Here is a 22,866-nt window from a genome sequence, read left to right as displayed (position 1 = left end):
AAAAAAAAATATAACAAAAGTTGTAATACTCCAAATATGGCAATAAAGAGAGTAATTCAACAAGTTTCATGGTTGATGCTAGTTTTGCAAAGCAATACAATATATATATATAAACAGATTTTGGTCACAATCTTTAGAAAATTAAATCATACATAAACGTTAAGGACCATCAAGATTTTTCTGTACTTGTTAGTTTCAAATTCCTTTTCTCACTTTTTTTTTTTTAGGGTATTTTATTGGTTCATATATATAAGATTTTACTCAAACTATTTATATTCTAAATACTATTTTAATATTTAACAGTATAGTGCAATTCAAAATATGAATTGGGCAACAAAGGGTCCCAAAAATTGGACGAGTGGAATTACTGTCCAGATATTGCTCAGATAGTCCGAACATGTAAGGAGCCCACCTATCCTCTCACGTTAGCTGTCTCTAACCCAATCCCAATCCCAAAATTCTTCTTTCAAAGGCATAGAGGAAAGGAAAGGAAAGGACTGGCCGAAAGATTTATGCATATGAGTTGGCATTGTCTAGGCCAGCATTTGAAACATCACCTTAAATCTATGTTGGCCGTCACATTCTCGAGTGTTATTGGGGGCAACAATGGAGTGAAGAAAAAGAAAATCAATGTTCAATCACCTTAATGGATGGGGACCTAATATCCAAACAGAATCAGTGACAACAACGTTAATTATTTTGTTTTCCGTTCCGTTATAAAGATAAATACATTAACAAACAATTAAAACACAACATTATTCAATTAGAGAAAAAAAAAAAAAAAATTAAAACATAAAACACTTAAAAAACGTTCTTGCCAATATGTCAACATTAAAAAAACACTTTTTCGAAAGAAAAAAAACACACTTATCAAAACATATTAACAAACATACTCAAATCTTTAAGAGAATTAGAAGAAACCCACCTCCTGAAGAAAAAAAAATTCTGTCTGAACCTGAAGAAACCCACCACCTGGACTCAAAGGTTGAGGCCTAATGAGCTTGGCCCATGGGCCAACTGATCGGTCGCAGTTAGATATGTGACTGAACCTAAAGGAACCCAACACTTGGACTCAAAGGTTGCTTTCCCATTTTTGGTTATGGGTCACCCAGGGGACTTCTGTGTATACCGGTGCCCCGGTGGGGCTCCACTTGAGACCCTCCTAAGTAAAATGTTGGTGGAGTAGCCTTTGAGTTCTATGGGTGACAACAATTTCACATAGTGGATTGTACTACTTCAACACTATCATTGCTGAGGCATTGTCGGGTGGCTTTCAAACCTTAAGGGGGATTGACTTGCTTCATTGGCTTAAAGGGGTGGTTCAGCCGCTATCAGAGATTGATTTGTTATCTTATACAACAGGATAACGATATAAAAGATGATAGGACAAGAGTTTGGCACTTGTAAAGAGGTGACCGACGAGTTGAAAACTTGCACAACGGGATAACGACGTAAAAGATGATAGGACACGAGTTCGACACTTGTGAAGAGGTAACTGACGAGTTGTAGGAGAGGCGGCGGTGGGTGGTTAAGTGGTTGAAAATGAGGTGTGGAACTATTTTTGACCTAATATATGACCTGTAGAATTTGGGTAATTAAAATTACAACATCTCTATAATATCAATATCTTAGATATTGCACGGAATCGCAATCTATATAATCTTATCCGGCCCAAAGTCACATATTTAGACGATAAAAATAGGTTGGAAGGATTGGCTTGTGATAAAGTTCTATCACAGAAGGAAGGTGAGATGCATTCGAACATGGCAACCTGGGTTCATAAATCATAAGGCCAATGGGTCTTTGTAAAGTAGAGGATTTTTTATTTTTTATTTTTTTTATTTGTTATAAAATGTTTGAAATAGCGAAAAAGGTATAATTTGAACTTAAAAACTAGAGTTAATTATAGAAATTATATCTCATTAACCCTAATCAAATCTTACAGATTCTATCACACTCATTAAATCTCTTCTAAGTTAAAAAGGAAAAATAAAATAAAAATGCATATACTATTATTCCTTGCGTCTTAGCTTATGATGCATAAAATCTTAACCCGGATTAGACGCCCTTTAATTACTAAAAAAGCTACTCACCATTTGTTTTCATAAAGTTAAAATGCAAAGGGTGAGTTTTATAAATTAGATTTAATTTTAGAGATATAATAGCGTATACGATGTAAGGTGAAATTGAGAGAATTAAGGCTTTGATGTATGGATGCAGGTCATAGGTGAGAATTAAGATGGTTCGGCCTAGAGTCATCGTCCACACATCGAAGCATTTTCTTAACTACATATTTGATTGATTATTTAATTGTATACAATAATTTATTTATAGAAAATGAGTTTGAATGTTATATGTCTCTTTTACTTCTACATTAACAACAATCATAACCCAAATCACCTTAAATCAATAAACGATTTAGTTAACAAAAAGCTTTGATGTATGAATGTAGGCTATTGTTAGGTGTGACTTGCCACCCATCACACATGGGCCCCACTAGTTCTCTACTCCTTTTGGGTTTAGGAGACTTTTGTCCAAGTTTGATTTGGAGTCCTTCTCCTATGTGTAATTGGACTCCTTGTTTGATTTATAGTAGGAGTCCTAGACCAACATGTAAAAGGAGAGTTAAAGCTTCTATATAAGGAACAAAGCACAAGGTGAATTTGTGTGTGTGCCAAAAACGTGAAGCACCAAAGGGAGGAGAAAAAAGAGAGAATTTGAGAGAAGGAGGTACAAGGGCAGCAAGGGTGTTTTCTTCTTGGTGGTTTTTGGAGGAGCCAAAAACAAGTGATTAGAAGAAAAAGGGTGCTGCAGAGTGAGAGAAGAAAATAGAGATCAGCCGCCATCTGTTCCAGCAAAAGAAGAGTTTGTACATCTGTCTTTTGTATTCTATTTTAGGAATAATCTTTCTTGTGTGATAGTGAGATTTGGGTGTATTGGGGCTTTGGGATCTGAGTGATTTTCTCTCTACTATTTTTGTACTCCATCTTTTGATAGTGAATTTTCTCCGGGTCGTCTCCGCTAGTGGATGTAGGCTTGTTAAGCCGAACCACTTAAATCTTTGTGTCGTGTGTGATTGCTTATCTTTGTTATTCCGCATTCTTCTTATTTTTCGCATCTCACGGGTCTTGGGAAATAGGATTAATTTCCTAACAACTGGTATCAGAGCTGTTGGTTCGAGTGGGAGCGATGGCAAGTGAAGAAGGAAAGATGGGAATCGAGAAGTTCGACGGCAAAGATTTTGGGTTTTGGAAGGTACAAATTGAAGATATTCTTTATGGGAAGGATCTTCATCAACCTCTTTTGGAAGAACAACCCGACGACATGGATGATAGCGAGTGGGCTCTGCTTGATCGTAAAGCCCTAGCAGTTATCAGGTTATCACTGTCAAAATCAGTTGCACACAACGTTGTAAAGGAGAAGACCGCAGCAGGTCTAATGGCGGCTTTGTCAAGCATGTATGAGAAGCCGTCGGCTAACAACAAGGTGCATCTGATGAAGAAATTGTTCAACCTAAAGATGGCGGAAGGAGCTTCGGTGGCACATCATCTCAATGAGTTCAACACCATCACAAATCAATTGTCCTCGGTGGAAATTAATTTTGATGATGAGGTTCGCGCGTTGATCGTCTTGGCATCTTTGCCAAATAGCTGGGAAGCAGTGAGGATGGCTGTGAGTAACTCTGTAGGAAAGAGTAAACTGAGCTATGAAGACGTTAGAGATTTGATTCTCAGTGAAGAGGTTCGCAGAAGAGATGCGGGTGAAGCCTCTTGTTCTGGTGCTGCTTTAAACCTCGAGACTCGGGGCAGAGGACAAGATAGAAACTCTGGTCAAGGCAGATCAAATTCCAGAAAAGGGAGAAGCAAATCTAGATTCGACAACAACCTGAGTGTTGGAACTGTGGCAAGATTGGCCACTACAAGAAGAATTGCAGGGAACTGCGGAAGGAGACTGAGAATGATTATGCAAACGTAGTGACAGAAGAAGTATATGATGCCCTACTTCTATCTGTTGACAGTCCCCTTGATTCTTGGGTCTTAGATTCAGGAGTATCTTTTCATACGACAGCGATCCGTGAAATTCTCGAGAACTATGTTGCTGGAGATTTCGGGAAGGTGTATTTGGCTGACGGAACGACGCTGGATGTTGTGGGCCTAGGCGATGTTCGCATTAAAGTTCACAGTGACTCGGTATGGAAGCTACAGAAGGTCAGGCATGTTCCTGAACTGAAGAAGAATCTGATTTCAGTAGGACAGCTTGATGAAGAAGGGCATTCAATTCATTTCCATGGTGGAAAGTGGAAGGTCAGCAAGGGAGCCATGATTTTGGCTACTGGTCATAAAACAAATACTCTCTATATGACCATGAACAGCAAGGATACAGATGCTGTTGTAGATACGACTGCTGACTCAAAACTATGGCACCGAAGGCTTGGGCACATGAGCGGGAAAGAGATGAAGGTACTTATGTCAAAAGGGAAACTACCGGGGTTAAAGTCAGTTGAGTCTGATTTGTGTGAAGGCTGCATCATAGGGAAGCAGAAGAAGGTGAGTTTCGCGGAAGTTGGCAAAGCACCTAAGCTTGGAAAGTTGGAGCTGGTACACACGGATTTATGGGGTCCCGCACCAGTGGCATCTCTTGGAGGCTCGCGGTATTACATCACATTTATTGATGACTTAAGCAGGAAGGTATGGGTTTATTTCTTGAAAAGTAAATCTGATGTATTTGAGACTTTTAAGAAATGGAAGGCCATGGTTGAGACTGAAACGGGCTTGAAGCTCAAGCGTTTGAGATCAGACAATGGAGGAGAATACAAAGAGAGGGGGTTTAAACAGTTTTGCGCAATGAATGGGATTAGAATGGAGAAAACTATCCCGGGAATGCCGCAGGAGAATGGCGTGGCTAAGTGCATGAACATAACTCTCAATGAGCGTGCTAGGAGTATGAGGTTGCATGCTGGGTTACCAAAGACTTTCTGGGCTGATGCAGTAAGCACTGCTGCATACTTGATAAATAGGGGGTCCTCCGTTCCCTTGAGCCATAGACTACTGGAAGAAGTCTGGAGTGGAAAGGAGGTAAATCTTTCACATTTGAAAGTTTTTGGTTGTGCTTCATATGTCCATGATGAGTCTGATTCTCAGAGTAAACTAGATGCTAAATCTAGAAAGTGTTTCTTCATTGGATATGGAGATGAGGCCTTCGGTTATCGATTTTTGGATGATCAAAATCGGAAGATCATTAGAAGTCGGAATGTGACTTTTAATGAGTGTGCTATGTACAAGGATGGGTCAAGTGCAGAACCTGAAGTTACAGAGCAGGAACCGAAGAAGTCTGAGTTTGTTAACTTAGATGACCTTTCTGAAAATACAGTGCAGAAAGAGAAACAATTCGTGGAGGTGGAGCTTGATAAACAGTGTTCACTCACGGATGAATGTGATGACAGAAAATCTTCAAGAAACTTACAGCACCGGGAAGAGTCTTATTCTTTAGCAAGAGGCAAAGAGAAACGTGATCGAAAAGCAACAAAGAGGTATGGCTTTGAGGATATGGTTTCTTTTGCTCTAGCAGCTAGTAGTGGAGATCCATCATCTGTTCAAGATGGTATGCTGAAAGAGGTGGAGTTACTACGGAAAGGTAAAGCTTGGGAATCAGCAGGATTACCCAAGGGAAAGAAGGCTAAAGGGTGCAGATGGGTCTACAGGAAGAAAGAGTCATCGGATAAAGCTGTATGGTCGACGGGGCTGATAGGGAGGCATGGTGTTATGTCTAAACCAAGTCCTATGCTCAAGTTCAAGAGGCACTTGGACTTGAGTGACACTTGTGGAGTGTGATTGCCCTTAGGGGCTGAGGCAGAGACATCTGGAGGAGACACGTTTTGGTAGACTTGATGGGATTCAAGTCAAGGTGGAGATTGTTAGGTGTGACTTGCCACCCATCACACATGGGCCCCACTAGTTCTCTACTCCTTTTGGGTTTAGGAGACTTTTGTCCAAGTTTGATTTGGAGTCCTTCTCCTATGTGTAATTGGACTCCTTGTTTGATTTATAGTAGGAGTCCTAGACCAACATGTAAAATGAGAGTTAAAGCTTCTATATAAGGAACAAAGCACAAGGTGAATTTGTGTGTGCCAAAAACGTGAAGCACCAAAGGGAGGAGAAAATAGAGAGAATTTGAGAGAAGGAGGTACAAGGGCAGCAAGGGTGTTTTCTTCTTGGTGGTTTTTGGAGGAGCCAAAAACAAGTGATTAGAAGAAAAAGGGTGCTGCAGAGTGAGAGAGAAAATAGAGATCAGCCGCCATCCGTTCCAGCAAAAGAAGAGTTTGTACATCTGTCTTTTGTATTCTATTTTGGGAATAATCTTTCTTGTGTGATAGTGAGATTTGGGTGTATTGGGGCTTTGGGATCTGAGTGATTTTCTCTCTACTATTTTTGTACTCCATCTTTTGATAGTGAATTTTCTCCGGGTTGTCTCCGCTAGTGGATGTAGGCTTATTAAGCCGAACCACTTAAATCTTTGTGTCGTGTGTGATTGCTTATCTTTGTTATTCCGCATTCTTCTTATTTTTCGCATCTCACGGGTCTTGGGAAATGGGATTAATTTCCTAACAGCTATAGGCCGAACCACCTTAATTTTCGTCTATCTTTCTCTCTACTATCTTTAAATTACGAAACTTTACAAATAAAAACCAGAAACAATTTTTTTAGTTGAATGTTGAATAGAATTATAGAATTTAACATTTTTCTTATTAAATTACTAATTCTACTTAGCCAATGAATGGATCCTATCAACCCAGTCAATTAAGTCACCTAGCTACTGGTCAAAGTAATGCTACATAACACATAAATATTCTACAAAGTTGACTTATAAAGTCTAATAATCAATAGATTTTTTTTATAAAATAAAGATGGATCTAAATACGATTTGATTCTGCTCTTAAATTTAATGATTGATTTATTGAATTTATAAGAAAATATGAGCAAAATATGATAAACTTATTGACGCCTAACATTTTTCTTTTAGAATATTGTATTGAATGTGGCCAGCAGTATTACTAACTGCGAAAGTGAAAAAAATAAAAAAATAAAAAAATAAAAAGAAAGTAAAAAGGCATGAACGACGTAGTTTTAAGCTTAAAGCGTCGAATCGAAGATGTTTATTAAAACGAAATCGTTTTGCCAATGCTGCAAACTTCCTATATAAGAAAGGGTCTTCCACTCTTCGTTTACTTGCAGTGCAATTTGTCCCTTTCGCTCTTTTCTCGGCTCTGTTTTGGGGATCTCAACCAAAACCCTCTCATTCTCTCTCCAATTTGGTAAGATTTTATTTTTATTTTTAAATGATTTGGTTTAATCGAGTGCTCTCCAAATGGCAAACCCTGATCTGTTTTTTTATATATATTTTGTTGCAGAATTTTGTCGCCATGGCCAAGAGTTCCTTTAAGATGGAACACCCTCTTGGTAATTCGTTTTTATTTTGTTTTATTGTTACTAATTTATTTATTTATTTATTATTAGTAAATTTCAATAAGAAAATTTTAATTTTTTTTTTTTGTCTTCTGGTCTAGTTTATTGGTAGGCTTATTTCTGATATTTATGAATTTGTGTCCTCCAAATTTTGGATTTTTTTAAAGTTTTGCCACCTGGGTTTTTCTGCAATTGTCAAATTTTGGTTAAAATTTTTGTAAAATTCAACAAAAATGCTTTATTTATTTCTTTGGACACGAGTTCATGGAAACTTTTGTAAAATTTTAGCATTTTCAACCTGTAGACTGTGTTTGGGTATGAATGAGAATTGTGAGTTCTTTTATTTTTGTGCTTAAATTATGTCGTGTAATGCTTGTTTTGCAATTGTACAACCATTGGGGGGTTATCCTTTGATATGTGTTAATGTTTGTGTTCTTCTATATGCCCAGAAAGGAGGCATGCAGAAGCTGCTCGCATCAGAGAGAAGTACCCTGATAGAATACCAGTATGATTGTTCTTTTTTTGTGTGTGTGTGTGAGTTTTAGTTTTAATTCTAATATGGGGTAAATGATTGTGTGGTGTAGGTGATTGTAGAAAGGGCTGAAAAGAGTGATGTGCCTGACATCGATAAGAAAAAGTCAGTTGTTCTTAGCTATTGTTTTACTACTTTGCAATATGTATGATATCTTGATATGTTGTAGAATCAGAAAATGCTTTCTTCTAGAAAGATTGTGCCTTTCTTTATTGCTATTTTTACTCTGTGATTCAAGTGTTTTTTGGACTCTGCTGTTTCTGGATGCTAGAGAACATAAAGTAATGTTTGATGGAAAATGTTGATGAATCATTTTATCAACAATGTTAAGTACTCTACTAGGTTTCTGAAAAACAAGTCCTATATCCTTTTCGCTGATGCTATTATCTGCTTGCTACTTTAAGTTACATTACTGATTGTTTGTGTATTTATTCTCTATTTATAGTGTACTCACTTCTATTTTTCTCAGCATTAATCCCTTTAAGATATCAAGAATTATGGACATTTTTAATGTGTTTTAAGAGTTTACTAGTGGGGACACAAGTAACAATTGCATAAATTGATTCTAGTTTTTGTTTAGATCTTGAGTGGATTTAGAACATTTGTGTCCATCTATTGTTTGTTTACTTTCCATGCATTTTACATTCTTTTTCATTTATCTAAAATCTGAACCCCCCCTTTTTGATGAATCTAGATATCTGGTTCCTGCTGATTTGACTGTTGGTCAGTTTGTGTATGTGGTCCGGAAGAGGATCAAGTTAAGTCCTGAGAAGGCTATATTCATCTTCGTCAAGAACATTCTACCACCAACCGGTAACATAAAAGTCACTATTTTTTATTATCAATTTATTGCACATTCATTATTGATTTTATAATTTTCACTATGGTCTGTTATTGCCAGCGGCTATGATGTCTGCAATTTATGAGGAAAATAAGGATGAAGATGGGTTCCTTTATATGACCTACAGCGGGGAGAACACCTTTGGGTTGTGCTGAAAACGTGTTTTACCCACATCAATGTGAATAGGACTTGCAAAAGAATATGAAAAGAGGATGGAATTTTAGATTTAGATGTAAATGCTCTACAGTTTCTTATGCTCAATGTTCTTGGATCAATGACTCTCTTTTATGTTAGTTTGATGTTCGCTGTTAAGTTTACCACGGTTTGGATCAATGACTATTTTTAGCAATTGAAATGTTTGTGTAACTTTATGAATGTGTCTCTGTATTTCCGGGAAATTCTAATGTGGTTCCCGTTCCAATTATGCTTGCTGGGAAAAAGAACAGACATCTGCCATCAAAATGATGAGCTTTTGTTGAGATTGATGCCTGTTTTGCCATCTCTCCGGATTTGGCTTAGGTGCCATATAAAAAATCCTGTAGGAGATTTCATGTAATTTTTTCGACCATCCATGTAATGTCTATGTTATCCCCGTAACCAACTAAGAGCTATCCGTCGTTACGGCGGAGCTCGCTAGCAGTGCCATGGTGCTATGTCAATGAAACGGAAGTTGCACAATATTAATAATGTACATCCATAAAGCATGATATTACTGAAGAGTTAGGAAAACAACTAATCAAATGACAAAGTTTTGGCCCCAAGTCTTCTTCATTCATCCAAGGAGAAATCTTTGTTCATTTAGAGGAGGCCTTTTTCTGGCAATGATTCTTGACCCATTTAATCCCCGCCGAGGTTCCGCTCTTCACCTTTTGGGCGCCCACCGCTGCGGCTGCCTTGGCCTTGACAAGTCCGGCTGAAGCGGCGGCCTTCGCCTCCACCATCCTGCTGCTGCTGCCGTTCCCTACCTTGGTCATGAGCTTGTCATCATAATCTCTGTCAGCAGAGCCGTCTGTGCCCCATTGATCAGCCCAGCTTGGTGCCTTGCTTCCCATGTTATGAGTTTTTGTTCAACTAATGGAAACCCTTTCAGATTTATGAAAACCATAAACGAGCATCAGCCAGTAAGTATCAACTCAAATGATGTTTCTTCTTTACGTCAAAAAAAAGAAAAAAAGAAAAAGAAAAAAAGAAACAGAGTGGAGGATAAAGTCATGGGTTTAAGATCGAGTGCAAAATGGGGGGAGGATAAAGACCTGCTTTTTAAGATCAAGTAGATGCATAATTATTTTCTATCTAAGTGCATGCTTAACTTATTAATTAAAAAAAAAAAATCATAAACAGTTGAATTGCATACAATCCAAGCAACCTTGGAGAGAGGGGATTGCAGGACTCAGTTGTCCTGAACAGGTAGGCTCCGTAACCCCCTCTCTATAGGGTTGTTTGAATTGCATTCAATATGGACAATTAGTTTGTTATGGACTTGAATATCAAGTCCGGATAGTTTAAGATACATTTTTAGAAGGAGTTTGAAACTCTTTCAAACCAAGGGTTTGTAAATAAACTTTTTGATAAATGCTATTTTGCATTCTCCAAGTATACAAGCCGACATGACAAGCTCAATCTACCATTGTTTTTTTTTTTTTTCCCCTTTTTATTTAAGATTAATCTAAGAGTGGATTAAGTATGCCACATCAATGGACTATATCTGAGAAAATGCTAGGAGAATACAAAATAGCATTTATCATATTTTATTAGCACTACTTACATCCAACAATAAGACTCCTAATATATCGAAGTACAAGAGAAATCAGCTTCTAATTCAAACATTCCAAGAGATTATCTTAGTTGGAATTCAAATGTAACATGATAAGGCATTTCAAATGCAGTGTGTATTCTACTTGTAACCACCTTTACTTGACAAGTATTAACTCTATTAAACTGAAATACTTGAGAGCAATTAAAACATGATCTTCAATGGATTTCTGAAATACTTGAGACCAATTAAAACAAGATCTTCAATGGATTTCTAATCTTAAGAGGACTCTAACACATGCCTTGCTAGGCATTCTTATCCTATTAAACATTTTTCTTAGTGTGTACCTGAGAATATGCATGCTTCCTGGTAAAATTGTGGGGATCAATGTGAGAAACAACAAGGTGGCGTCTCAATCAATATGGATATTTATGGTTTTTAAAAACGCAGCTAAGCGTTTTTTAAAAAGAATCGTAGTTTAATCTTTACAATCGAGTATAAAAAAAATGTACCCTCTTGCTAAACACATATTTTTTACATTATTTAACTTTTGATATGCGAAATCGCAGTGTCAAACACAATCTATGTATATTCATAGATGATAGATATAACATGCAAGGGATTCATTGGGCTTCTACTCATCAATCTCAACATTCACAGACCACCCTCGTTCACACAAACAGAGAGAAAATTGAGTGCATTGATGTGAAGATTGGTGAGTTGGTTGGGAGAAAGTAATGTCAATCTCCATACTCACAAACACAGTTAAAACAGATGAGTACCCCAGAGAGAGAGAGAGAGAGGGAGAGAGGAGATGAGTACCTTGATGTGAAGAACGGTGAGGCCCAGAGAATTGTGAGCAGTGTGGGAGCTTGGGAAAAGTAATGAGAAAAATGCAAGCATAGGGGGGAGTTGGTGGGGTTTAAGTGGAAGGATGGTGCTCACTTTTCACTGCCTTCCAACCTGGCTTGCCTTTTACTCCTGTAAGCTGACGTGTATCTGTGCTGTTTTCATACCATCTTGGGCTCCAATTTCTCTCCCTTTCCACCTTGTAAGTTGTAAGGTAGCCATTTATGGTACTTTTTTTTTTTTTTCCCCTTTTATTATTACTTTTTAAATTTTGTTTTCTTGCATTTAAGAGCATTCTCATCTCCTTATTTCTCAGTAATTTTAAAAGACCTACTTGTATCTTACTAAAAATAATATGATTATTAAAATCACTATTCGATCAAAATTCAATAATGATCAATCACAAGCCCAATTGTGATTTTAATAACCATATCATTCTTAGTATGACACAAGGAAGTCACCTAAAATTACTCTCATTTTAGTTATTACAAAAAAATAAATAAAATAAATAATCTACTTTTGTTAATCATTTAGATTATTTACAGTAGCCTCGCCGAATTTATTATCCAAAATAACTAAAACAATCACGTTTCTTTAATTTAATTATTTACTTTTAATTATTTAGCTATCCTTATTCATTATTTCATTTAAAGCATTATTTTTTAAATATTTCTTTATTCTTTCTCTAATATTTATACTTTTTAATATTTGTTTTTTCTTTAGGGTTACATTTTTGAAAAGTTTGTCTTATCTTAATGGTCATATTTTAACAAAATTCGTATTTTCCTAAGTTTGTCAAAAAATATGTCTATTCCCAACCAAAGTTTTAAATATAAATAAGACCATTTCCTCTTCAATTTTCATCCATCTCTACCAAAGTTTATTTTTCATTTCATTCATCCAATTGAAGAGAAATGAGCAAAATGGAGTATGTGAGGAAATAGTTTTTTTTTTTTTTTTAAAAAAAGGGAAATTGTATATAAAATCCTTAGGTAAACGCGCCTTTTTTAAAAACTCCCTGGGTTTTTTTTTTCGAAAATTTACTCCTTGGGTCACTCGAAATTACTAGAAACTCCATACCGTTAAATTTTGGTAACTGCCGTTATTTGAATGAAACGAACCGTTTCACTTAAGTCCACCTACGTGGAATTTTTGTATCCTACGTGTTCACATTGGACACGTAGGATATAAAACTCACCGTTTTGGACCATCCAAAACGGTGCGTTTTATATAACTTGAGGGGTTTATTTTCGAAACCCATTCGGACCATACGGACCATACGAAACCCACCCGATAGAAGCAGCGGCGAGCCACCGACGCAGCAGACGCCACCGACCCAGACTCCGCCGGTGACAGAACCACCGGAGACGGAACCCACCGGCGACAGAGGCCACCGGCGACAGTACCCACCGTTTGGACCATCAATTTCGGCGTCACTTTTCCGGCTAGGTTTCCGTCGATTCACAATATTTTGAATCGGAAAAATCCGGTTTCGACGAAGGTATTTTCCGAAATTTCTCTATGGGTTTTGTTGATTGACTGAAATGGAAGCCTTTAATAGTTGTGTTTTGAATTTTCTTGTTGTGTTGGAAGATTTTGGTCGAAACCCCATCCCCAACCAATTTTTGTCCAACATCTGTCGAATATTCCACTTTTGAGCCAATATTATTGTTGATTGGCAGTGGGTGTGGTCCACCTTGGTTGTGGTCCTGGAAAGAGACTGGTTTTTTTCGTGTGCACTGTATGGTCCTGGAAAGAGACTGATTTTGTCGTGTTAGGCAGAAGGGATTCTACCAATTTTTTTATGTGGGGCTTAATTTCCTTCCATTTAATGTACAACTCAACTTGCCCAATATACTGTTAAAAAACAGAAAAAAAAGCTTTAGCTCACTCAATTTTTCTCTCAACATTTGGTGAAGTTCAGTAATTTTGAATGGTTACTCTAATTGCAATGGAAAAAGTGAAAGAACTTTATGGATTAGATTATGATTAACGTTGTATCATTTACAATTAACCGCTAATCGGCATATCGGTTATGGTTGCGGTTATTTAAAAATGAATAACCGCTTAAATTGGTTGCAATTTCGATTATGAGGGAAATAACTACAACCGTACATTCCTATTGTACATTATTTACGTCTTTTCTTTTCTACTAACTTATATATCGAAATTGTTTTTCATGAGCTTACACCGACAAACTTTTTTGCTTACATCTCCATACCTTGCATGTTATCGCATCTCTATCAGTTTGGAGCCAAAGAAAAAAATACCTTGCATGTTATACTATTTACTTTCTTTAAATATTATTTTGTGTGAGAAAAAGTAAAAAAAAGATGAGGAGAGAGTGAGAGTAAAATAAAGAAAGTGAGAGAGAACAAATAATAACCAAAGTTTATAGTGTGAATAGTGAATAAACTAATCAGCCTATTTAAAGCATCTCCAAAAGAGTAGCCAAATGACTTAAAATAGTCAGATTTGACTATTTTGAGTCATTTTTGGTTTCCAACCGAATAGCTAAGTTGCAGATTTTTCACCTAGTGTGAACAGTGAATATGTTTTCACGCACTAGATAATAAACAATGGACGAAAAATCAATGGGTTCCTTTGTTTATTGATATTCCTGTTTCTCTTGTATTCCTTTTTTTTTTTTAGATATTTCCATTTAGTTTCATTTTTTTTTGCTTTGGTCGGTTGTTTTATGTTGCTTTGTTTTTCTGATACTTATTGTTGATCACACTCATGGCTTTGTATTTGCTAGTTTACATGGTCCTCTATTGATTACACGTTTTTATTTTTTATTTTTAAATGCTTGAGAATAACTTCATGATTTCAATGGCAATTGAATACTTGAAATTGATTCCATATTTTTCAATATAATATTTGGGAAGAATAATTTAATGACTTCAATGTCAACGTATACTTAAAAAAAAAAAGAATATAACATTTAAATGCAAGGATATAAGAATGAGAAATAATATTTAAATGCAAGTAGTGAAAGAAATAGATAATTTGTTGGAGAGATCATAGAGAAAAAGTAGTAGCTAAAGTAGATAGTGTAATTTTTCGGTAGGTATTCGGACTATTATTGATGGAGATGCTCTTAGACACTAAATGAGAAAAAGTTAAGTTAGAATAGGTTGAATGAAATTTCCTCCCAATTAGTTTGGAAGAAATTTGTCTCATTTTAAAAGTGGCTCTTTAAATTTGATAAAATAAATTTTTCTTCTCAAATTTAACTTTTATTTAAATAGTCTATTGTAAACGCTCTTTTACATCATGTAAATATCGCATTCTCTTAATATTTAGCAATCATGATGGACATGTATCAGCTTAAGTTGGGCATCTTGAGTCCAAAACATGCACGTAATCTATTTCATGCAATAGATAGATATTATTGTTTTTGTGTTTTCTTGTATGGACAAACATTTTTTCTTACACTCTTTTATATTTTTCTTACACTTTTTTATATGTTTACAGATATGGCTGTCAATATAATCATGCACCACGGTGGGACAATGACCCATACCCCATTTAAATACATTGGTGGCGACATCCATGAAGTGAAAGGCTATGATGTTGACTATTTTAGTATGTGGGAAGTGAAAGAGTTGGTTCGTGACTTAGGATACATGAGCGACTTTAGATGTTGGTATAATGTCGGTGATAGTCCACATACTCAAGTGATATCTTTAAATAGTGATGCAGACGTTGTAGATTTTGTAAATATTATGGCTGAGTACAGATCACAAGATGTTCATTTATATGTTGAGCATATGGTGGACAGTGCTATAATGGTAGAGGAGCATTTATTTCTTGAAGCTGTTGAAAGACAACATGGAGAAGGTGGTGGCGGGGTGGGTGAGATACCTAGTACTGCTCGGCATGATGGAGATGGAGAAGGTGGTGGTGGGGTGGGTGAGATACCTACGGCTCCCCGTCATGATGTAGATGCAGAAGGTGGTGGCGGGGTGGGTGAGATACCTAGTCCTCCCCTTCATGACGGAGATGGAGAAGGTGACGGGGTGGATGAAATACCTAGGGCTGAAGGTAGTATACTTATTTCTTATTTGTTAACTTAATTGTTTTTCAAATAATATATCATGACAGCACTTAGCCTTCCCTTCCCGAATGACTAACAACAAATTTGATTGTTTCTTTTAGGGATGGAGGACATACCTAATGCTGCACGCCAAGATGGAGATGTACAAGGACAAGGTGGAGAAGGTGGAAATTCTCAATCAAGACATTTCAAAAGCCCACGAGTTAAAACTAAGGCTGCCCGTTCTATTACGCCATCCAAGAAACCAAGCGGGGAACCGACCACCAGCCGAGGAGGTACATACAAACTGAAATTGAGTTGGATTCTTATTTTATTTATTTTTTTAGAAATAATATTCACCAGCAACTAACTTTATGTTGTCATGATTATTTATGGTTTTTAATTAGTTGATTCTTTTGTTTTTGGTTTTTTATTTTAATTTTTGTATATATTTTTTCAGTACGCAGAAGAAGAAGGAGACGGGTTGCTCAACCGGTTTTGCAGGACGAGGAAGACAATCCGAATATTGGTGCAGACACCGTGCCCGAAACTGGTACAAAAAAAAAGGACGTGGTGGTAGGCCACGGAAGAAGAAAGTGGAAGAGGATATTGATGAAGTTATCAAGGAGCTGTTGACTGACTTGAAGCAACTGATGGCGAGGATGAGGACCTTTTCTATGATGCTGATGATGTCAGAAAAGAGAAGGATGGGACGTCCAAATGGTGGGAAAAAGTTGACATTAACATAGGTGAGAAAGGAGCCGATTTGGGGGATGAGGAATCTGATGATGAAAGTGATGGTCTTGCAAGTTTGCAAGAAAGTGATGCTGGCGAGGTTGGAAAAAAAAGGAAGCGGTATAGACAGTTCAATCTGAAGCATGACTTGAAGATTCCAGTGACGTTTGAGCTTGGGGATCAATTTGCAGATTCAGGTTCATTCAAGATGGCACTGAAGACGCATGCTGTGCAGAAAGGGTTTGATTACAACTACAAGCACAATGACACGAGTAGGGTGAGTGCAGTCTGTAAATTAGGGCATTGCTCATGGAGGATTCATGCCTCTACTGATGCTACCAGGACTTGTTTTCAAATTAAGACGTACTACCCGGTTCATATTTGTGGTAATCAATACGAAAACTCCAGATGCGATGTGGAGTATCTTGTTCGCACTTATAAGAGGGACTTCAAGGATGACCCCACGTGGACACCATATGCATTGAAACAGAGGGTGAAGAGAGACCTTAACGTCGATGTTCCTATTGATCGTTGCTATAGAGCGAAGAAGGAGGCATTACATCAAGTTTTTGGTAGGCACTCTAAGCAATATCGCCTCACACGGCGATATGCAATGGCAATACTCAGCACCAACCCTGGTAGTAGTGCTTTTGTACACAGAGATGGAGCATTCTTTCAGAGGATGTATATTTGTCTTGATGCATGCAAGAAGGGGTTCATACATGGGTGTCGGCCCATAATTTGTTTAGATGCTTGTCATCTGAAGGGGGACTATGGGGGGCAATTGTTGTGTGCCATAGGCAAGGATGGCAACGACGATATGTTCCCCATTGCAATTGCTGTGGCCGAGGCAGAGACAAGAGATTCATGGCAGTGGTTTATTGCCATTTTATTTGAGGACTTATGCGGGCCAGATGGCGGACTTGGTTGGACTATAATGTCTGACAGACAGAAGGTATTTGGTGTAAAATACTATTTATGTTCTTATTGTATTATTTTATTCCTTTATGTTATTACATATAATTTAACATAAATTTATGTGTGTAGGGGCTTGGAATTGCGGTTGAGGCTGTGTTGCCACACGCTGAGCATCGCTTTTGTGTTCGGCACCTACATGCGAACCTCAAAGCGAAAGGCTACACAGGGAAAGCTATGAAGGATGAGTTGTGGGGGGCTGCACGTGCCTCCAATGTTTATGCGTTTGACCATCACATGCGGAATATAATGTCAATGGAGAAAGGTGCACACGATTACCTTAGTGGTGTACCTAAAGCATCATGGTCCAGACATGCTTTCAACTGCCAAACCAAAAGTGATATGTTATTAAACAACTTGGCTGAGAGCTTTAACGCGTGGATTAAGGAAGCTAGGATTAAGCCTATACTGACTATGCTTGAAGAAATTCGTCTGCAAATAATGGCACGCTTCCAGCAGAAAAGGAATGGAATCCGGTCGACGCACTACACAATATGCCCAAAGATCCAGAAAAAATTGGAGAGGTCAAAAAGCGATGCAAGGAATTGTATTAGTCGGTGGCAGAATGAGTTGGAGTTTGAGATCGAGGACATATACGAGCCACGGCGTTTAGTCCGGTTAGATCATCGCACATGCACATGTGGAAGATGGCAGGTGAGTGGGATCCCTTGCTCACATGCTTGTGCTGCAATTTACATGCATAAACAAAAACCAGAGGATTATTTGGATGATTATTACAAGATGGACAAGTATATGCAAGGATATGCAGCTCGAGTTTATGGCATGGAAGGTCCGCAGACATGGCCAGCTGATGATCCATGCGATGAAATCCAGCCACCTATCATTAGAAGGGCTCCTGGTCGACCAAAGATTAGTAGGCGAAAAGATGTAGATGAGCCGACTAACCCCTACAAGCTAACCCGTAGTGGATATATCGTTAAATGTGGAAATTGTGGGGGTTTAGGGCATAATTATAAAGGTTGTCATTTACCTTTGAACCCGGATCGGAAGAGGTGGAAACCAAAGAAATATAAGCCGAAAAAAGATGCTGCTCAAGCACAAGTAAAACAATTCCAACATTTGTTAACTTAATTATTATTGTACAAGTAATATAATAATTATTAAATTTTGTAGGTAGATCTTGTTGGATTGTCTCTCTGATTCTGATTGGGTGTTGGAAATTTTGTGTAGATTTTTGTAAGTTTTTGGTTTGGCAATGGAACTGATTTAGTTGTTGTTTTGGCCAAATTTAGTGGAATGTTCTCATGCTGAAATTTATGGACATTGTTTTGATGTTCTGATTTGTGTTTAACAGATTATGGTTTAGTTTTGGGTTAGTTTTGGGTTGGCTTCCATAGATGAAGCTATGGAAGCTACATGTGGAATAGAAATTACTTGAAATAAAGGGTTGTTTTGGCTATTAGAATTAGAAAATATTTTTGAGTTTTTTAAACATGCTCATTGGGTTACTAAGGTTGCTGTATTTTGAGTTACTTACATGGGTATATTCTAGACAGCTTTACTGTTGAGTTAAACTTGATGCTTATGTTGTAGGAAATAGATGTTGACTTATTTACTTGATGTCCATCTATAAGCGAGAATCATGATATCTGAATGTTCTATCAAGTTTTACATATGGTGAATAAGCATTTGTCTCATTTTTTTTTTTTGTTTTAACACATTTTTTGGATCCGAACATGAACCACAGGCAGAGGCAGAAGTCCCCGGGTCATCACAGCAAAGTGTACGTACACGGCGGGCTACTCAGGCACAGGTAAAATTCAAGTTTTTTTTGTGGTTAAGAAAACTCTTATTTCACGATGATTCCCCCGCGCCCCCCCCCCTTTTTTTTTAACGCATTTTTTGGATCCCAACATGAATCACAGGCAGCGGCAGAAGCCCACGAGTCATCACAGCCAACTGTGCGTACACGTAGGGCTACTCAGTCACAGGTAAAATTCAAGTTTTTAAACTCTTATTTTTTTTTTTTTTATTAACAAAACTGTTATTTCCCGATGACTCCATAGCTGCCCACTAATATCTTAATGTTTGCAATTGGTGATTTAATTTAGTAAATTAGTCTGCAGTTTTTTTTTGTACTTAAAAAACTCATATACTTGTGCTTAATTTGTAATATTCACACTGATTTCCGGTTTTTCTTCTTTTTTTTTTGGTATCTGCAAATAATTATTATTTTTGTTAACGCATCCTTTGGATCCCAACATGAACCACAGGCAGAAGCAACAGCGGAATCATCACATCGTGGTAGTACACGTAGGGCTACACGTGTACTAAGAAGCCGTGGAAGTAGTGCCACGCAATGATCACATTTATCACTTATCAGATCTCTTCATTTTGCCTTTTTCCCGCATACCCATTTTATAATCAAGTGATATGTCGGGTTTTTTTGGTTTTATGTTTGTAATATAAAAACATTTGGGGTATTCATTTTGGGACTTTATGTGCTTGTTAGCTTCAATGTTGTTCATTAAGCATTAAACATGTACTGTTAGTTATTGAATTACATTTTTAAATTTCGTCATCACAATTACCAATTCCAGATTGTATTAGTGGACGGATAAAATTAATTATGCCTGCAAATTATATTGTAGGGTTCAATATTTCAGACTTAAGAGCAACGTACAAATAATCATAAATTGCCGCATACAAATAAAACTAATGCATGGAAATAGTTGTTCCATAAAAGTAATCAGCCGACCTGATAATTACGAACAACCTGATAATTACGAACAAGCAGGATTTTTACGTAATTGTTACATAGAAGACATAACCATATATCCACGTGGACAACATAGGTAAGTAAACAATATCCTTGACAACAACAAAACAGATAGTCCATTTCACTGATAATAATCTAATTGCCTCATTCCCATGCCTCAATGCCCCATCAACCTTAGACAAATCAACAGTACACAAATCACCAACAAAAAAACCAACAAATATGTTTGGATCTTTAGTTTGCCCCTAAGTAATGACACTTCACATTTCAGGGAATGAACTTGTTTATACAGCGCAGGTAGGACCTCCCTTCCGCGAGCACATGTTTCTTTGTCATACCATTGGAAAAAAGGACATTGGCCAGCTTTCTGTAATTACACAAAAAAAAATCTGATAATTACGAACAAGCACAAAGTAATAACTATTTCGTAAAACCAAATTATCCAAATTCAAATACCTTTTTACTGTCATACATAGCACACCCATAGAATCGCCTCCCAGGATTTTTTATAGTAGTGGATGTTATAATTGGGCTTGTATGTCCGCACCTACACTGCACAGGTTCCATATCCTCTTTCACCGATGATGTCATAGATGCCGACGACATTGACTGCTCATTCTACGGTGAAACCCACAATTATTAGAAGTAATCACAATTCCCTAATGGGTTTCACTAATTAAAATTCACAAACCTTTTTCATCTTTCCATCGTAGAATTCGCTTTCATTGTCTCCTATCCCGAAATCTTTCTTCCTCCTGTTCATCTTATAATATGAACCTAACAATATATAACTGACATGTGAGAGAATAATCAAGCTCATAAAAGAAAAATAAAATCAAGCTTGCCAAAAGATTATTCTCACTTCAATTTGTAATCTAAACAATACTGGGAAAAATAATGTACCCTAAACCCTAACCGATAGATAATCACATTGTTTAAAATGTGATTCCCCTACAGAAATAGTACTGCTCAATTTGTAATCTAAACAATACTAAGTTGTTAGTGTAGTAGCTAGAGATGGTATATGAGCATAGAGGGCTCCCTACAAACATGCAAATATGCAGTGTAATCAAGCATGCAATAAGAAGAAATTAGCCATAGCATCCAACCACGTATATCATACTGCTCAATTGTAGAATGATGAAACTTCCCTAAAAAAATTTACAAAGTCATTAAAACCCAACCAACCACAATCTATCATATCCCAACAATAATACCACTTTTTTCTCCATTGAAAAATACTTTTCTTCCAAATGTTAATACTAATATGATTAACATTTCTTTCAGTAATTGACCTTTCTTCTCATCAACTAAAAAAGGTGGCAACAATATTGGAGGACCTAAAAACAAAGACATGCATAGAAAAGTATGGCAAGTATGGCATGAACTATTAGGTAAAAAAAAAAAATTCAAAAAATACTGCTCAATTGTAGAATGATGAAACTGGCGTAAACTATGCACAAAGAATTCCTATTTTCATGTCCTCGGCAATCCACCATTTGAGTAGAGAAGCAACAAAATAAAATAAATAATTATACAGATGAAACAATCCCCCTTGACCAACTTGCCAGTGCACACGAAAAAAACTGTCTCTTTCCAGGACCACAACCAAGGTGGACCACACCCACTGCCAATCAACAATAATATTGGCTCAAAAGTGGAATATTCGACAGATGTTGGACAAAAAATGGTTGGGGATGGGGTTTCGACCAAAAGCTTCCAACACAACAAGAAAATTCAAAACACAACTATTAAAGGCTTCCATTTCAGTCAATCAACAAAACCCACAGAGAAATTTCGGAAAATACCTTCGTCGAAACCGGATTTTTCCGATTCAAAATATTGTGAATCGACGGAAACCTAGCCGGAAAAGTGACGCCGGAATTGATGGTCCAAACGGTGGGTACTGTCGCCGGTGGCCTCTATCGCCGGTGGGTTCTGTCTCCGGTGGTTCTGTCGCCGGCGGGGTCTGGGTCGGTGGCGTCTGCTGCGTCGGTGGCTTGCCGCTGGTTGTCTCGGGTGGTTCGTAGCATCCGTATGGTCCGTATGGAAGGGTTTCAAAAAAGAAGCCATCTAGTTATATAAAACTCACCGTTTTGGATGGTCCAAAACGGTGAGTTTTATATCCTACGTGTCCAATGTGAACACGTAGGATACAAAAATTCCACTTAGGTGGACTTAAGTGAAACGGTTCGTTTCATTCAAATAACGGCAGTTACCAAAATTTAACGGTATGGAGTTTCTAGTAATTTCGAGTGACCCAAGGAGTAAATTTTCGAAAAAAAAAAACCCAGGGAGTTTTTAAAAAAGGCGCGTTTACCTAAGGATTTTATATACAATTTCCCAAAAAAAAAAGGAGAGAAATTTTATTGATTTTTTATTCTCTTGTGAGTGAATAGTGTACATCAAAGTTGTTGAGCACCTTGACTCACCAAATCAAAATCAGCAATTTGGTGAGCCTAATGGATAAGGTTGGTTTTTTATTTATTTATTTTATTTTTTTTTGCATTTTGCCTCAATTTTTATTATTTTATTTGAATATTATTTCCTAAAAAAATTGAGAAAAGAGATAATTATATAAAATTTGGCTAGTAGAATGAGAAGAGTAATGTTGAAAATTACATTTTTATCCCACATTTTATCTTATAACGCTGATGTGGCAATCACAATCAATAATTGGATTAATTTTTGTTAGAAATTCAAGAGTTAATTAAGAGTGCTAGTGTGACACTAGTAATCTTAATTAAGTTAGTGTCACAGATTTTGTTAGTGTGACACTGACTTAAAAATGACACGTGTCATAATTTTATTGGCTCTAACGCATCACATTATCGGCATAACAGTGATCTTTGAGTTCATTTTGAAATCACTTAAAGCTAATTTGTTACTAGGTAAATCATATGTGCTGATTTTATAATTTTCCCTAATTTTGGCTAGCA

At 37.0% G+C, this 22,866-nt stretch overlaps 1 protein-coding gene and 1 long non-coding RNA gene across 2 annotated transcripts; one reads left to right on the top strand and one right to left on the bottom strand.

Moving 5' to 3' along the window:
• The first annotated feature begins 7,210 nt into the window (after positions 1-7,210).
• On the top strand, positions 7,211-9,169 carry LOC132180969 (autophagy-related protein 8C-like). The gene is made up of 6 exons (XM_059593987.1): positions 7,211-7,312; positions 7,409-7,457; positions 7,913-7,968; positions 8,048-8,100; positions 8,690-8,808; positions 8,897-9,169. The coding sequence occupies exons 2-6, from the start codon at positions 7,421-7,423 to the stop codon at positions 8,989-8,991; spliced, it is 360 nt and encodes a 119-aa protein (XP_059449970.1). The 5' UTR covers positions 7,211-7,312; positions 7,409-7,420; the 3' UTR covers positions 8,992-9,169.
• An 11,229-nt stretch (positions 9,170-20,398) lies between these two features.
• On the bottom strand, positions 20,399-21,840 carry LOC132183332 (uncharacterized). Its single transcript, XR_009440398.1, has 3 exons — positions 21,736-21,840; positions 20,619-20,704; positions 20,399-20,545 (listed from the first exon to the last, which is right to left on the bottom strand). It is a non-coding gene; the product is annotated as an uncharacterized LOC132183332 (long non-coding RNA).
• Between the last annotated feature and the right edge of the window lie 1,026 nt (positions 21,841-22,866).

The sequence above is a fragment of the Corylus avellana genome, chromosome ca5 (assembly GCF_901000735.1).
Source record: "Corylus avellana chromosome ca5, CavTom2PMs-1.0".
Taxonomy (NCBI): domain Eukaryota; kingdom Viridiplantae; phylum Streptophyta; class Magnoliopsida; order Fagales; family Betulaceae; genus Corylus; species Corylus avellana.
Note: the sequence above shows the minus strand (reverse complement) of the source record. Positions and strands in the feature narration are given on the sequence as shown.